Consider the following 17,500-nt stretch of genomic DNA (forward strand, 5'->3'; position numbering starts at 1 on the left):
CGCGACCCCTCGGGGGGTCCAGACCCCCACTTTGAGAACCTCTGCCATAGGCAACTGAATCTGAAGTTCTAAAACAACCGCAGAATTAATAATGACCTTACTATCGAATAAAAAAAGTTAATGGTACTTTAAAGAGTCATGACACACCCCAATTTTGGTTCAGGTCCACCTCAGAATTTTTTCAAAAGATGCATGATAGTGGGCGGAGCTCCGCGAGCAAAGGGCAGGAGAGGGTGTGGCCAGCTGGGGAGAAGGAGGGATGCGAACAACTGTTCAGTTGGTTCACAAAATGAGGCACAAACCCTGAGGAGACTCATGAGTTTATAGCTTACAAAGTTAAAATACAAAGAAATAAACTAATGCCCTGCTACATTTGTAATTTGTAAATTCATATACAGATAACCACAATGGTGTTCATATAAACAGTATAAATGAGGACTTCTCCCTCAATCCCCGGGTCTGAATGCAGACTCAGTGCAGCAGGTCTCTTGGCCTGTCTATTTTAACCGTTAGCTCTGCTGCTGGTAATCTGGAGGATTTAGGTGAACACAGCAGCACGGCGATGTGTCTAAATGTGAACGAACTCCTGATAAAAGACAACGTCAGCCATTCTCCAACTCTTGTACTGCTCTCCCGACAAAAATACTTGCAGCGCACACACACTTTTGCTGAATCGGCGTTGATAGGATCGCAGGAAAACATGCAACAAACCCCGTGGATCATGGAAACAAACACATACAAGCCTTCATGAATGGCTAAATACTGTGTGCCGTGGGTCCGCGTCAATGTAGGATTTCAAAGCTGGGCTTGGCACTGGCAGCCAGGTCTGCTTTGTCTTCGGAAAGCATGTGCTCTCATGAATAATTAAGCAGCCGGCTTTTCTCATAGGATAAGAAAGCTCGGCTATGAATAATAATGAGAAACCGACGCATCATCCTTGCTCTTGCAGTTTAGCGCTACATCAATGATTTTGATCCGCCCCCAAAACCATTTTAAAACCGGAAGCTGAAAGTAGCTGACAAAAGCTCAACATTATCCAGTTTTCCCCACAATTAAAGCTGACAGGTGCTGACATTAGCCCCTTTCACACATACAGACCTTTATTTTTGGAAAGGTTGTATGTGTGAACAGGTCCTTTTTGAAAATACCGGTAAATTCGTTCTGGCTATTTTCCGGAAAGAGAAGTTGTAACATTACCGGCAATTTGCTGGAATGCTGCGCTGTGTGAACGCAGAAGGAAGATTGACGGAATAAGCGCGTGCACATCTAGAACGTGCTGACGTGAGACGTCTGCTTAAGCCAATCACAACAGTCAGACGCATTCACGTGCGCGCGGTTTATGAGAATAAAAGCCTTTGAATATTTTTCCAAACACATTTAGCTGCTAGAAGTTAGTCAGATCACGTTTATATGTTCATCTTAACGCCAACTGTGTAAATAATCATCGATGAGATGTTTATGATAAGCCGTTGTTTGTTTACCTTCAAGCTTTGCGTGTGCCTGTGAAACAGCCTATGAGCGCCTGCACATGCACATATCATAACATCTCGACATGCGAAAGTGATCCTGCGAAAGTTGTTCACAATATTGATCATCCACAGAGTTTGTAATTTAGTCAAATGTTTACAAACACAAGCGCAGCCGTTTAAAGCTCATTTGTGGTGAATGATGTCAGAATTTACCAGTATTTTGGAATAGATGTGTGAATGCTCTTTTCCGGAAAATTTCCATAACGTCCTCGCCTGTGTGAACAGCGCTTTTTTGAATATACCGGTAAAAACGTTCCGGAAATTTTCCGGATATTTACCGGTATCACTGTGTGAAAGGGGCTAATGTCTTAATTAATGCTCAACACACACACACATCTGTTAACATCTCAAAAAAAAAGCCTTTAAAATAGGTAAAATGAAACCTCGTAACTTGTTCGCTGTCAATAAAATGTGTTATTTTTTTGCTTTGTGTTGTTGGTAACACTTAACAATAAGGTTGCATTAGTTAATATACTTTCTAACATGAACAAACAATAAACAATACATGCATTTCAGTATTTATTAATCTTTGTTAACATTACCTTAATGCTAATAAAACTGTTTATGTTAGCTCACGGTGCATTAACATGTTAACAAGCTTGAACTTTTATTTTAATAATGCATTAATACACGCTGAACTATGATTAATAAATGCTGTACATGCATTCTTCATACTTATTTCAAGTTAGTTTATACAGTTAAGGTCAGAATTATTAGCCCCCTGAATTATTCGCCCCCCTGATTAGCTCCCCAATTTTTGCCCAACGGAGAGAATATTTTCTTCAACACATTTCTAAACATAATAGTTTTAATAACTCATCTCTAATAACTGATTTATTTTATCTTTGCCATGATGACAGTAAATAATATTAGACTAGATTTTCTTCTTTACAGCTTAAAGTGACATTTTAAGGCTAGGTTAATTAGGTTAATTAGGCAGGATAGGGTAATTAGGCAAGTTATTGTATAACGATTATTCTAAAGACTATCGAAAGTAAATATAGCTAATTTTGTCCTTAAAATGCATTTTAAAACAATTTAAAACTACTTTCATTCTAGCCAAAATAAAACAAATAAGGCTTTCTCCAGAAGAGAAAATATTATCAGACATACTGCGAAAATTTATTTGCTCTGTTAAACATAATTTGGCAAATATTTAAATAAGAAAAAAGTTGGGGCTAATAATTCTGACTTCAACTGTATATTAACTACATGAACTAATGAAACCTTATTGTAAAGTGTAATCAGTGTAATTTAAGTTATTGTTGTTATAGTAAAAAAGTCTTGCAAAATAACTTTGTGTTTTTAATAAAATCATAAATAACGATTAGAAGTATTTGTGACCATGCGCATCCACAATCACTCACGGTGTGGTAAATGCAGTGGCGGCAGCACATCTACATTGTGTGGCGGGAGGATGAAGAGTGGCTGGTTGGTGAAATACGCAGCCATGAACCTGGCCAGAGACTGAACCACAGCGCAGGCCGCTTCACGACCCACAGCATCCAACACCAGCTCATCTACAGGGAAAACAGGAGGAGAAACACTTTACCGAGTCGATGAATTAGCTCTCATAACAGCAATCCTGGAATAACCGAATGCTCAAATGTTCAAGACCGCTGTGATTTTAACTCTGCAAAAATTCTCATTTTATACCAAACTCTCATGTGAACGGAAGTAATAACCCTACCGCATTCTGTCTGCTGTTCCTCTGGTCCAGTCTGTGGATGAAGCAGCAGAGCCAGACGGTCACAGAGAGCCTGAGCGTCCCGCAGGCGATACTGAAACAGCTGACAGTAGAGGAGAGCCAGACAGCAGCGAGTCTCCAGATAACACGCCATCAGGCCCGCTGCAGGACACAAAACTAATACAAATTACCAGGAAATCACCACTTTTGGGTGAACTAACCCTTTAATGATCTATTGAAGGAAAAAAATCACCTCTATCTTAAATGAAATGGACGACTAAATTAGCTGCGAATGTCATTTCTAGGTGAATATCTCTTCAAAAGCAGTGACTGACCTCTCTCTCTCTCGGCCCACAGTTGATTCCTCCACACCCGGACACTCTCTGAATATTCTCCTAAAATGAAGTGCTGTTCACCTGAGGACGGACAGCAGGGTTGTTATCATAACAATGACATAGTGATTGAAGTAGAGCCACACTTTATATCGTTTTTGCATCAATATCCTTATGTAAACAATCGCAATTGTGATATGCAATGTTAAATCTGGATTATAATTGATCATTTGCATGTTTTTTGAGGCTTTTGGCTGTGTGAGGATTTTAAAAACATTCATGCATAAGACTTTAATAACGATTAATGATGTACTTTATTTATACAATGAAGACTACACAGCTATTTTTTAAATTTTTTTATTCGATTACTGTATACCTGAATGCTGTTAACACACATTTGTATCTACATTCTGTATCCTTTATAGTATTTATCCATGCTTTATTACATTTGTATGCAGATGCACTCCCCCACAGGAGTGTTTCCCAACTATGTTCCTAAAGGCGCACCAGCAGTACACATTTTCAACCTCTTCCTAATCAAACACACTTGAATCAACTCATCAGAACATTAGAAGAAACTCCATGGCTGTTTCTCAATATGCGATCTTCAGTGGTCTTGCGTCCTCGTGTTCTCGTGTATTGTCATCATCAACCACCAAAGTTCAGTTCCAAAACTCAGACCGCAAGAACGAAGGACGTGTAAAAAACCTCCCGGATGTGTTCTTGTTATCGAGGATGCACCGATGCAGACTTGAGCGCAAAACTCATTGCGACTGGAGGTGGGAAGCGCAGCATTGTATTAAGGTTAATTATTAAAGTTCAGAGATATCACTTAGGAGTTTCCCTAAATGAGACGGTGAATATAAACATCACCATGAAAATCTTAATGAAGGCATAAACACATTAAGAGTGTTTATTTGCTGAAATTCGTATTAAAACCTGTTTTATTTATATTGTGCAACGTATATCTGTAAAGTCTTAATGAAAAGTATATAATTCATTAATCATTGAATGAATGCTGTAATGTTTGCATAAATTTCAGTAAAAACACGTAAAGGTCACGTGACCATCAGGAAGAATGCAGCATCTCATTTCTCACAGGACATGTTGCCTGTTCTCGCGGCCTCCCGAGTTCGTTCTGAGGTGACCTAGCAAGACCGGTTCTCACAAGAATCCAAGTCCATTCTCTCCGTTCTTGGAATTGAGAAACATCCCAAAACCTGAAATGAATGGGTCAGAAAAGGAAGACATCCAAAATATGTACTGTCGGTGTGCCTTCAGGAACAGGGTTGGAAAACACTGCCATACAGAACAATATCAATCAATCTAAAATGATCAGTTATTTAACAATAGAGATGTTCAAGTGCTCTGGGGAAAACATCACTAACAAAATAAAAAACTATTGCAATGTTACATTGTGCCAATATCGTGCAGCCCTAGATGGATCTTGTGTTATGGTTCTTCATGCTCACCGGTGAAACAGCACAGCGCGTGGCTCTCCTCCAGACGCTCTCCAGCTGACTGTAAAGCTTGCTGGATCTGAGGTATGATCAGTGACATCTTCTCAATCTCGCCCTTTACACCAGCTTGACCTCTGCTGTGATGTAACTCTTCCTGATAGCCCAAAGCCTGTCTGTAGACCTCACGCCAAATGACCAGCAATCTGAAAGCGCAACACAGGCCACGATGCTCTCAACTGTGTAAATCCCTTTATTTACATGATAATTCAACCAGAAATAAACATTGTGTCAACATTAGCTCACTTCTTCCAATCCTGCGCGAGTTGAGTGCGCCTCTAATGATACACGACAGCACGTGCTCTTTCGCGCTTTTAAAGATATGAATGATGCGCATCCCATGCTGCAAAAGTTGCATTACAGCACATTTTTTAGTCACTTTCACGTGGAACTGGAGTGGAGGCGGTATATGATGGAATAATCGTTTATCTCGATTAATGGTTTTTCATAATCGTTAGAAGCCGTAATCGAAATCGAAACCCGATTTTCGATTAATTGCACAGCCCTACTAACTAGTGTCATTTCCCTTAGCTGAAAATGAGCTCTGACATCCCTTTTTATTTTCAGCATGCATTCAGAACGGACTTTCAGTTCACTCTGAAGACGATGAAATAATAAATGTGTCACTTTCTCTTCACTGATAAGATATACCGCCAGGTACACAACATTCCTGTGTGACTCAGGATACTTCCGGGTGTCTTCCCACTGCACCTCAAATTCTCAGCGTGAAATCCGTCTCTAGTGGCTGTGTCTGAACACCCTCATGCTTTATGATGTGTTTTTTTTTTTCAAAGCATTCAGAACTGTTGCGTTTTGCAGTTTTGAAAGCAAAGATAGACGAATTTCACTTTCGTCTATTTGTGAAGCTTGTTCTTCGCCGCTGTCGCCACTGGCTTGCTTGGTTTGGAATTTGTGCAGCTGCGTATCGATGGATTTGCTCTTCAGTGTTTGGACTTTCAGCAGTGAAAATTAAACCACACTGAACTGAACTTTAAGTCAGAAAACTGGACTGGAGACACACACACAGAAAACTAGTGAATTCTAGTTCAATTCACTAGAACTTCTGTGTTCAGTTGCTTTGACGCCATCTACATTGTAAAAGCGCTAGAGAAATGAAGACGAACTGAAAGAGCCGTAAGCCACACATTCAAGAGGAACGTAGTGTCTGGGATTAGATTACACCTGGAACACCAGCTAATATAAAAAAAGCACTCAAGAAATTCGATACGTACCTTTTAGAAGGTGCTGTCTGTGGCGGCATCCCTGCATCAGCATCTTCCCGTAACACTGGAACCGAAAACATGTCAGATGAATACGTCAGCTGGTCATCCTCCCCATAATGCACTGTTCTCGGAAGGAGGCTGTAGGTCTGGTTTATACTCTGAGATGCTTGCTGAAGGACCAACAGAGCCGCGCTGAAGCTCTGCGAGGAAACGGCTGCAGAAATCGGGAGGAACATCTCCACGAAACACCTGCAGAGCTCCACTGCGATATTCAGACAGGAACGAGAGGCATCCCATGGCAGAAAACCCAGCAGAGTCCTGAAGGTGTGGATGGTGGGGGTTACCCATGATCCTCTAGTCCTCCTGCTGGAGTCTGAGAGCTGGAGGAGCTTCATGAGTCGACCGATGCAGAGGATTGAGAAGCGGAGGAGTCGCTCTGGCTGCGGGACGCTCAGAGAAACACACAGAGCCCAGGCCGTGATGACGCTCCTATGGAGACCCTTCAGATCCAAGGGTTCGGCGTGTGTGGGAGAGTGTGTGTGAGCGTGGAGAGTGTCGAACATACTCGCAAACTCCAGCCGGCCTTCATCCTCCATGTGCGAGCGCACACACGGAGCTTCATCAGAGTCTTCCTCATCCTAAAGACAGCAGAGAAAAGCATAGACCTATACAGTTAAAATCAGAATGATTAGGCCCCCTGTATGCACATTTCAAAGCACATCACGGGATGTGTTATAATATGTGTTATCGCAGGCTGACCTGAGCTCTCTCTGAGTCTCCAGTGTCCTGCAGGTACAGAGGTAAAGTGGACAGCAGCGATTCTTTCTCTTTCAGAGCCACAAAACTTCCAGTGAGCGTCAGAGAGGACATGGACTCCAGCCACGACCTGGCCTGAGGCTGAAACACACACACACACACATACACATACACACACAGACACACACACACACACACACACACACACAGACACACACACACACACACACACACACACACACACACACACACACACACACACACACACACAGACAGACAGACAGACAGACACAGACAGAGACAAACAGACACAGACAGACAGACAAACACACACACACACACACACACACACACACACACACACAGATAGACAGACACACACACACACACACACAGACACACAAAGACACACGTTGCCAATCAAACCAGCAGTACTACATCAGCTGTTAGGGCTGGGTGATAAAACCAAACTAATCTCAGGTCAAAATATCTCATATCCAGATAACAATATACAGTTCAAACCAGAAGTTTACATACACTCTAAAAAAAGGAAACTGTCTGATGGTAAATCACTAAACGTTTACTATTATAGGTCTGTTAGGATCACCTAAATGATTTACATTTGCTAAATGCCAGTATAATGAGAGAAATTTTCATAAATAAGTTTACACACATCTCCTTGGTATTGTTTTTAGCTTTGCTTTTAAACTGTATAACTTCGGTCAAATGTTTTGTGTCTCCTTCCACAAGCTTCTCACAATAGTTTGCAGGAATTGTGGCTCATTCCTCCTGACAGAATTGCTGTAACTGAGTCAGATTTGTAGGCTGTCTTGCTCGCACAAGCTTCTTCAACTCTGCCCACACATTCTCTATAGGGTTGAGATCAGGGCTTTGTGATGGCCACTCCAAAACATTCACTCTGCTGTCCTTAAAGCACATGTGAACTAATTTGGCAGTATGCTTAGGGTCATGGTCTGTCTGGAAGACCCATTTGTGGCCAAGTTTAATGTCCTGGCTGATGTGTTGAGATGTTGCTTCAGTATTTCTCCATAATGTTCTGTCTTCATGATGCCATCTATGCTGTGAAGTGGACCAGTCCCTCCTGCAGCAAAACAGCCCCACAACATGATGCTGCCGCCCCCATACTGCACAGTTGGAATGGTGTTCTAGGCTTGTGCGCTTTCCTCTTTGTCCTCCAAATGTAAAACAGCTCATTACAGCCAAACAGTTCAATCTTAGCTCCATCAGAGCACAGGACATGTCTCCAAACATGAGTCTTTCCCCAGTGTCATTCAGCAAACTGTAATCTGGCTTTGTTGTTGATTCTGGCTTGTTGATTCTCCATGTTGTCACACAAGGAAGCAGTGTGTTTGAGCTTTTCCTTCAACACTATTCTACAGTTGTGCCTCACATTAACTCAAATGTTGTCAATTAGCCAATCAGAAACTCCCAAAACCTCGACACCATCATCGGAGCTTTTTCAAAACCAGAACAATCTTATTGTGTGTAAACTTGACTTTCAAGAAGAGTTATAACAATTTCTCAACAAATCTCTCTCTCATTATTGTGCTATTAAGCAGAACAGCAACACATGTGATCACCCTAATTTACCTAAAAGAGAAAAGGTTTAATCACATTAACATCTGACTTTATTTAAATGGTTACCTGCCTTTTTACACAGTGTATGAAAACTTCTGCTTTTACTGTATGTATCATGATATAGTGCTATTTCTGTAAAACAAAGAGTGGACTACAGCTGTACATCACAGAATAACAATATTTTTCCAATATCATGCAGTGCTAATTATGATGACGGTCAAACATGTCTTGTGAAACGTGTCCATCAAGCAATGACTATAAACGGCTCCAGGACACACCTGAGATGCGGCCAGACTCCTGCGCATGTCCTCCAGGCCCTGTGCGGCGTCCATCAGCAGGCTGCTCACCAGCGCAGCAGCACTCGGCCGTCTGCTCATCCGCAGCACCGTCACCATGTAGCCGTCCGACACTAGGAGGAACGGCTGGAGATGGTGGCAGGTGACGGAGTAGCGCTGCCTCAGGGGGTCCCGCAGAGACACGCTGGAGCTGCACTGGCCACCGTCTTCTGCCTGCTGGGAGCCTGGAGGCCTGAGAAGCAGAGCAGACAGAGGAAAACACTGTCAAACAGCTGAGAGATTCACTGCGGGATAGCGTGTGCCTCTGATGTACAGCTGCCATAACTCCGCACAATATATCGGGAAAATAGTACATATGCAATACACAGTACATATCAGGACGGCCCTGCATTGGAAAAATCCCAGTCGCAATGTTTTTATTCTCTGCGATTTACATTGCGATATTTCACCAAATAACCTTGAATAGCTCTATTTGGTAATAATTAGCACTTTACATTTATTGAAATGATTTTGTAAAGGAGTGCGTCTGCAGAAAATATCACAAACTGATTACCAGCATAGATTAAAAACAGTAGAGCAACAATATACACTCACCGGCCAGTTTATTAGGTACAAAAAAATAACTGCTCCAACTGCTTGTTAATGCAAATTTCTAATCAGCCAATCACATGGCTGCTGCAGTTGAAAGTGAGCATCAGAATGGGGGAGAAAGGAGATTTAAGTGACTTTGAACGTGGCATGGTTGTTGCTGCCAGACGGGCTGCTCTGAGTATTTCAGAAACTGTTGATCTACTGGGATTTTCACGCACAACCATCTCTAGGGTTTACAGAGAATGCTCTGAACAAGAGGAAATTTCCAGTGAGCGGCAGTTCTGTGGGCGCAAATGCCTTGTTTATGTCAGAGGAGAATGGCCAGACTGGTTCCAGCTGATAGAAAGGCAACAGTAACTCAAATAAGCACTCGTTACAACCGAGCTCTGCAGAAGAGCATCTCTGAACACACAACACGTCCAACCTTGAGGCGGATGGGCTACAGCAGCAGAAGAGCACACCGGGTGCCGCTCCTGTCAGCTAAGAACAGGAAACTGAGGCTACAATTCACACAGACTCACCAAAACTGGACAATAGAAGATTGGAGAAACGTTGCTGCTCTGATGAGTCTCCATTTCTGCTGACACAATCAGATGCTCGGGTCAGAATTTGGCATCAACATCATGAAAGCATGGATCATCCTGCCTTGTATCAGCGGTTCAGGCTGGTGGTGGTGGTGTAATGGTGTGGGGGAGATTTTCTTTGGGTCCATTAGTACCAATTGAGCATCAACGCCACAGCCTACCTGAGTATTGCTGCTGACCATGTCCATCCCTTTATGAGCACATTGTCTCCATCTTCTGATGGCTACTTCCAGCAGGATAACGCATCATGCTAGAAACCTTTTAGCAACCACCTATAAACCACTCAGAGAAATAAATATTGGAAGCAAAGCACTGACCTGTAGGTGACCAGAGGGTGAAGAGGCAGGAAGTGAGAAGCGCTGAACTCCAGGCTACTTCCTGTGGTGGAGAGAGAGACGAGTCCGGCCAGACGAGCCAGCATGAGCAGAGAGCCTCGCCTCAGCACACAGGCCAGATAAAGGCCTTCTGCCATCCAGCTCACACAGCAAACCCAGTACGACCTGCACACAAATATTTCATACAATAGTCCTGCATATATTTATACACACCAAAATATACCCAGCATGCACAAAATAATCTATAAATATAAACAGTAACACTTAGTAAGAACTACACACAATGATTTATTTATTAAGCATTTGCAAATAGTGAATTCATTATCTGTTAAGCATTAACTCTACATTAATAAACGTTAGTAAGCAGTTTATAACTGCAGCTACATATGCTCTATTCCTGACTTATAAGCACCTATATAATGTGTTTAATAATTGTACTTTCATACTTAGTTAATGATTTATTTTTCATTACTAAATTAAGTATCGCATTATTTACAAACCAGTTGTATTTAAGAGGGATTGAAGGATTTTAGGGTCATTCAGAATGAGTTAGTAAATGATTAATAAACTATTGAAATCAACGTTTATAAATCTTATTATTCAGGCATATAGTAATGGTTACTATGTATGTTAATAACAGCTTTATTACTCAACTTCATGCAGTTTTGTGACCTAATCTAAAGTGAGGACTATTCATGCTTTATAAATCCTTTATAAATGACAAATAAAGGTTCAGTTCAATTCTAAACAGGAAAAATGACATTATTCACTCCTCTTCATTTAAAGATACACTAATGAAACTGCGCTTCAAATGAAAAATAAATGTTTGCAACCTAATCTAAAATAAAATCACTGTAGAGTTTAAACATTGCACCTTATTATATTGTGAAATTGTAATATTGTTGTTGTTTTATCCAGTTTTATGTCGTATTTTGACACTCGCGTTATTCAGCAATGTTTAAACTTTACAGTAATTTTACTTTTTAGAAAAAGATTGCAAAGATTATTCTTCATTTGATTCTGAGCCATTAATAGTCATTAATAAGGGATTTATGCAGCATAAATGGTCCTCACTTTAGATTAGGTCACAAAACTGTGTGAAGTTGAGTTAAAAAAGCATTTATTAACATTTTAGTTAACTATTAGTATAAGCCTGAATAATAAGATTTATAAACGTTGATTTCAAAAGTTTATTAATCATTTACTAACTCATTCTGAATGATCCTAAAATCCCTCAACTACTCCTAAATACAACTGGTTTGTAAATAATGCGATACTTAATTAAGTAATGAAAAATAAATCATCATTTAGCTATCGAAAGAAGGTTGTTTCATGAGGATAATTAGTTTGCATGGTGGACGAGGATGTTTTAATTTATATGTTACTTGAGTGTGAATAGGGCTGCGGCTGGAAGGCCATTAGCTGTGTAGAACATGTGTTGGATAAGTTTGACTGTTCGTACCGCTGTGGCGACTGTTTGTTTTACGCATCATTGGTATTTTTAAGCCATACATTGTTTTTATTTAACAGAGGACTACAATGGAAATAAGCTCAGGGCTTTGTTGTGTTTTTATCCTCGACAGTTTTTTTTTTTTTTTTTTAACAAAGTGTATGGAATACTTTTTGTACAGTTTGTCTAAAATCTGTCAAATAAAATTCAATTCAATTCAATTTAATTTAATTAACTAAGTATGAAAGTTCAATTATGAAACACATTTTAAATATATTTGTAAGTCAGGAATAGAGCATTTGCAGCTGCAGTTATCAACTGCTTACAGACGCTTATTAATGTAGAGTTAATGCTTAACAAATAATGAATTCACTAGATGCTAATGCTTAAATGATTCATAGCGTGTAGTTATTATAAAGTGTTACCATATAAACTTTTAATCATGAATTCAATAATTCAGGTATTATTTCATAATTATCATCTGCTATTTCCTTTTATATTTAATGCAAATGTTACCACTTTCACCTGTTATGTGTTGATATGTACTGTACGAGCTAAACGTCTGAACACATGACAAATTTAAATCTTCCATCTTGAAACAGCATAGTCAGATCTGCAGAGTCAGGGCAGAAATCTAGCTGAGACTACACACACTCACCTGACATATTTAGCTGGTATACTGAGCACCTTCACGCCGCATCCTCCTAACAGACTGGACACGGTCACAAAGTTCAGCGTGCTGATGAACAACACCTGGGTAGCCTGATGAAAACACACCAAGATGTTTTTATTTTTATTTTGAAGAAAACGAATGTATCTTCATGAAGTTTGAAGTCTGATGTTTGCTAGAATATAACGAGCAACTAACTTCATCAATCCTTTCATTGTTTTATTTAACGTGTTTACTAAAGTGTTTCACAGATAATGTTAGTCCTGTTTTGAATCTGCCACTACGCTGATGCATAGCTGATGCATAGCTCCGCCTTCTTTTTAAAAGAGCACAGTCTCATTTGAATTTAAAGCGACAGGCACCAAAACGCCACAATTAGGATCAAAGCCTAAAAGAGTCAGATTCAGAGAGTTAGGGCGCACTCACACTATGCTATCCGAACCGTGCTCAGGCCCGTTTCTCGGATAGTTTGAGAAGTGAGTGCGCTGAATCTGGCTTAGGCACGGTTCACTTGGCCGGCCCTGGCCCGGTTGGAAGAGGTGAGCCTGAGCACGCTTCACTTGGGCTTTTGGCCCGAAACTGAAAGCGAGACGTGACTTTTAAGGGGCTGTTTCATATGGATTTATTAATCAATCTTACTGTTCAGTGAACGCAAACTGCCGTAGTTTATTAAATACGCAAACCCCTCACTGCACGACAGCTGCACCTTTAGCAGACCTCCTCATTCCTGCAGAACGAGGGCTTTATGATTGTTTATGAGCGCTAAAAGTTGCGGATCTGTTCAGTGAAATATCTGACTGCGGTCACCGCATCCTTAAGAACTGTTCGGCGAAATATTTGACTGCATGTCACTGCATAACAAACGACTGAAACGATATAACTAGAGAAATCTCCACTGTGCTGAATGAGAGCGCTCACTGAACAGCGCAGCGGCGATGACGTAAGCGTGCCCAGGCCCATTATAGTGTGAGTGCGGGCCATCGGGGGAGACGGGAGGGGACACAAGCGTGCTTTGGCCCGGTTCGAGGCAACTATTGACATTATATTATCACTTATATTATCTGTGTGCTATTATGAGCTGAAACTTCACACACACAAACATCAGAGACTTATTTTACATCTTGTAAAAATGCGCATAATAGGTGCCCTTTAGGGTGCTTTCACACTTGGTTCATTTGCCTGGACTGTACTCAAGTTCAATTGTCTCCCCTTGCCACCTCCTCGGTTGGTTTGTGTTCACAGTGTCTTTTTTCCTTCTGAACCCCGGTACGCTTGCGTCATCGAACTGCTGTTTTGTTTACGGCCGTTGCTAGGTGACGGCCACGCAAGCAATCGAGCGCCGAAATGGAAAGACGTCCACACATCGCGATCATTCTGCTTTTACTGAAAGCTTTTGGTCATACAGAAAGCAACTTGCGTTCATCTGCCGCAAAAATATTATGCACATTCAGAACGTCACACAGCGTCTGCAGAAGCTGTTTTTGGAGGAGACAAGCAGACATCACTGTGTTTGCCCTGGCTCAGTCCCGCGCGTGTCACCAAGGTACGAAACAAGACGCACACACGAACAAACGAACGTTATGAAAACGATAGTTTGTTGTACGGTTGGCAGTTCACTATAGTTCACTTAGCTAGCTAAACGTACCCTACTATGACGTCAAACGAACTCGGGTGCGGACCAAAAGTGCTAGTGTGAAAGCACTCTTAGACTCAGCACTGATCTGAGAGTATCTAGTGCTGTGTGTGGTGTTAAATTCACCCTGGGGTCTTTCTGGTTTAGCACCACTGCCAGCAGCTGACCGTCTGGAGAGAACGCTGGGACCAGAGCACCTCTGGACTTCACCGGTTTACACGGAGGCTGGAGCTGGTTCAGCGGGTAACTCTTCGAGATCCAGTTCACTCGGAAACCTGCTGAACTGTCAATCAAAAAGCAGCGTCGCAGATCTAAATACGGCAATGAAGCATGGGAGGATTGAGAATTGCATGCACTTTAGTATACTTTGAATAAAAGTGTCTTTAATTGAATTGAATAATCTGTGTATTCTGCTATAATGTATTATACCAATCAATTCCAGGAGGGCATATCATTTTGCCTTCAAGTGTACAACAGTAAAATACTAAAATTAAGCCTCAAGAGGCTTTTAATAGCTTACAAAAGGTGCCAAATTACACAATATGAGACCAGTGTTGTAATTACTTAATTAAATTCATAATAAATAACCTAAAATATAATAACGAATACTTCCAAAAAATAAAAAAACACAGACTGATGTCTTTAAAAGGGGACTATTATGCAGAAATCCCCTTTATAAGAGATTTAAACACAGTTATGTGTCAGCAGTGTGTGAATATAACCAGCTTCTGATGGCAAACATTAATTAATTGCATTGTTTATAATCAGAAACACTTTGCAGAAACACTTTGATTGACGTTCTCTCTTTGTACGTGTCATCAGAGGGGGAAAACCCCGCCCACTAGTGACCATCTCTCCCTCATTAGCATAGGAGGTGAATCTGCCACTATGCTGAAACTTAGGGCATTTGTAGCTCCGCCCTCTTTTGAAAAAAATGATCTCATTTAAATTTAAAGCGACAGTCACCAAAACACCACAATTAGGATCAAAGCCTAAAAGGGTCAGTGCCAGAGAGCTATAAAACATTATTTGTGTGCTATTTTGAGCTGAAACTTCTCACACACACACACACTAGAGACATTAGAGGCTCACTTTACATCTTGTAAAAAGAATAGGTCACCTTTAAATGAAGAGCACATCTGGATTTGTAATAAACAGTAGCAGATTTATCCTCTACTAACCCGAGTTTGCTGTCCCATGTGGAGTCCCACTGGATCTTCAGGAAGGTGACGATGAGCTGCGCTTCAGCAGTGAAGACGAATGCGCTCAGACACACGTCACCAACAGCCTGAAAACAGCACAGCGAAATAAACACCCACACTGGAGTCTGAACACTAGCTGTGTGTTTGTGCTGCTGTACCTGGCTCTTCACAAGCACACAGTGAAGGGAAGCCTCTTTGTCTGCTGTTGAGGGCAGCGGAGTGTTTTCCTGGCAGGATATCTGACTCCAGTGGCCCGCGATGATCCCGTCCCGTGGCCCGCTCAGATCCTGAGGTGCTGAACACTCCCAGAGGAAAACCTGTCCGGTAAGAGCGGCCAGCACCACTCTCTGAGCAGACTCCGAAACCAGCAGAGAAAGAGGAACTGGAGACAGTGAGGCTTCAGGAGACAAGCATAGGTCAGTGTGAGGAAGATCTCAGAGCATGCACAGCTAAAATAACCAGAAACAACTACACTGAGTGGAATAATGATGGTCGTCTCCAATAGAGCTGTTTTAGAGCTGAATGACATTTGACTCATTAATGGAAACTTTACAGCTTCAATCGAGAGTTTAGATCCAACTTTGAACTGCGCTAAGCTTTATTCAGTGTTTGAACAGTCAGAATCAACATTTGAATTGATTTGACCGAACAAACCCACTTAAAGTGAGATTTATTCAGTGTTTAAACTGAAATTGAACTGATTTAAGTAAAAGAAAGTGAGCTGAATTGAGATTGATTTGGTGTTTGAACTGAACTTGAACTGATTTGTCAGAATAGAATTTAACTGAATTAAGCTTCATTCAGTGTTTGAACTGAATTTAGACTTATTTAAGTCAACAAACTGATCTGAGAGGAGATTTATTCAGTTTGAACTGAAGTTGAGTTCATTCAGTGTTTCAACTAAACTTGAACTGATTTGAGTCAAACAAACTAAGATAAAATGAGATTCAATGAGTGTTTGAACTGAACTTGAACTAATTTGAGACAAAATCAACATCTGAACTGAATCAAAATTCATTCAGTGTTTGAACTGAACTTGAAGTGATAAAAAAAATCAAAGTTTTAACAGATTAAGCTTCATTCTGTGTTTGAATTGAACTTGCACCAATTTGAGTCAACATACTGAACTGAACCGAGTTTCGTTAAGTTTCAACTGAACTTGAATTGATTGAGCCAAAAACACTGAGCTGAAATGAGATTCATTCTGTGCTTGAACTGAACTTAGAATGATTGGAGACAGGATCAAAATGTAAAATGAATTAAGCTTCATTCAATATTCATTTGGTGTTTGAACTGAACTTGAACTGATTTGAGCCAGAATCAACATCTGAACTGAATTCAGATTCATTGAGTGTTTGAACTGAACTTGAACTGATTTGAGTCAAAATCAACATCTGAACTGAATTAAGATTCATTGAGTGTTTGAACTGAACTTGAACTGATTTGAGCCAGAATCAACATCTGAACTGAATTCAGATTCATTGAGTGTTTGAACTGAACTTGAACTGATTTGAGTCAGAATCAACATCTGAACTGAATTAAGATTCAGTGTTTAAACTGAACTTGAACTGATTTGAGTCAAAATCAACATCTGAACTGAATTAAGATTCATTGAGTGTTTGAACTGAACTTGAACTGATTTGAGTCAGAATCAACATCTGAACTGAATTAAGATTCATTGAGTGTTTGAACTGAACTTGAACTGATTTGAGTCAGAATCAACATCTGAACTGAATTAAGATTCATTGAGTGTTTGAACTGAACTTGAACTGATTTGAGTCAAAATCACAGTCTGAATTGAATTAAGATTCATTCAGTGTTTGAACTGAACTTGAACTGATTTGAGTCAAAATCACAGTCTGAATTGAATTAAGATTCATTCAGTGTTTGAACTACACTTTGAGTTAAAAAAGAAACCAGGCGGAGTTGAAATGCACTGATTTCAAAAACAAAAACTGAAACATAATCCAATCCTGACCTTTGATGTGAGAAAGCAGCTGATGAACTTCAGGAACGGCGGAGACCGTCTTCAATAAATCCTTGTCTTTATTCCACAGGAAGAGTTCGCCAGAGACCAGCAGACCAGCCAGCCACAT

The 17,500-nt window shown here is 40.7% G+C and overlaps 2 protein-coding genes across 5 annotated transcripts in view; both read right to left on the bottom strand.

Annotated features, from left to right (window-relative positions):
• Positions 1–17,500, bottom strand: part of LOC141376283 (uncharacterized) — a 778,518-nt gene that overhangs the window by 244,897 nt on the left and 516,121 nt on the right. The gene's annotated exons all lie outside the window — the stretch shown is intronic.
• Positions 1–17,500, bottom strand: part of cplane1 (ciliogenesis and planar polarity effector 1) — a 60,841-nt gene that overhangs the window by 37,674 nt on the left and 5,667 nt on the right. For all 4 annotated transcript variants that reach the window (XM_073914319.1, XM_021479229.3, XM_068223881.2 and 1 more), the window contains exons 4-16: positions 17,383–17,500; positions 15,563–15,801; positions 15,384–15,490; positions 14,329–14,485; positions 12,558–12,661; positions 10,432–10,614; positions 8,922–9,171; positions 7,048–7,185; positions 6,298–6,926; positions 5,021–5,211; positions 3,552–3,632; positions 3,220–3,378; positions 2,897–3,049 (exon numbers count right to left, since the gene is read on the bottom strand). The exon at positions 17,383–17,500 is cut by the window's right edge and continues 2 nt beyond it. In XM_073914319.1, the coding sequence (XP_073770420.1) occupies positions 2,897–3,049; positions 3,220–3,378; positions 3,552–3,632; positions 5,021–5,211; positions 6,298–6,926; positions 7,048–7,185; positions 8,922–9,171; positions 10,432–10,614; positions 12,558–12,661; positions 14,329–14,485; positions 15,384–15,490; positions 15,563–15,801; positions 17,383–17,500 (2,509 nt within the window). The remainder of the gene's footprint in view (positions 1–2,896; positions 3,050–3,219; positions 3,379–3,551; positions 3,633–5,020; positions 5,212–6,297; positions 6,927–7,047; positions 7,186–8,921; positions 9,172–10,431; positions 10,615–12,557; positions 12,662–14,328; positions 14,486–15,383; positions 15,491–15,562; positions 15,802–17,382) is intronic.

This window comes from Danio rerio, chromosome 10 (genome assembly GCF_049306965.1).
Source record: "Danio rerio strain Tuebingen ecotype United States chromosome 10, GRCz12tu, whole genome shotgun sequence".
In the NCBI taxonomy this organism is placed as follows: Eukaryota; Metazoa; Chordata; class Actinopteri; order Cypriniformes; family Danionidae; genus Danio; species Danio rerio.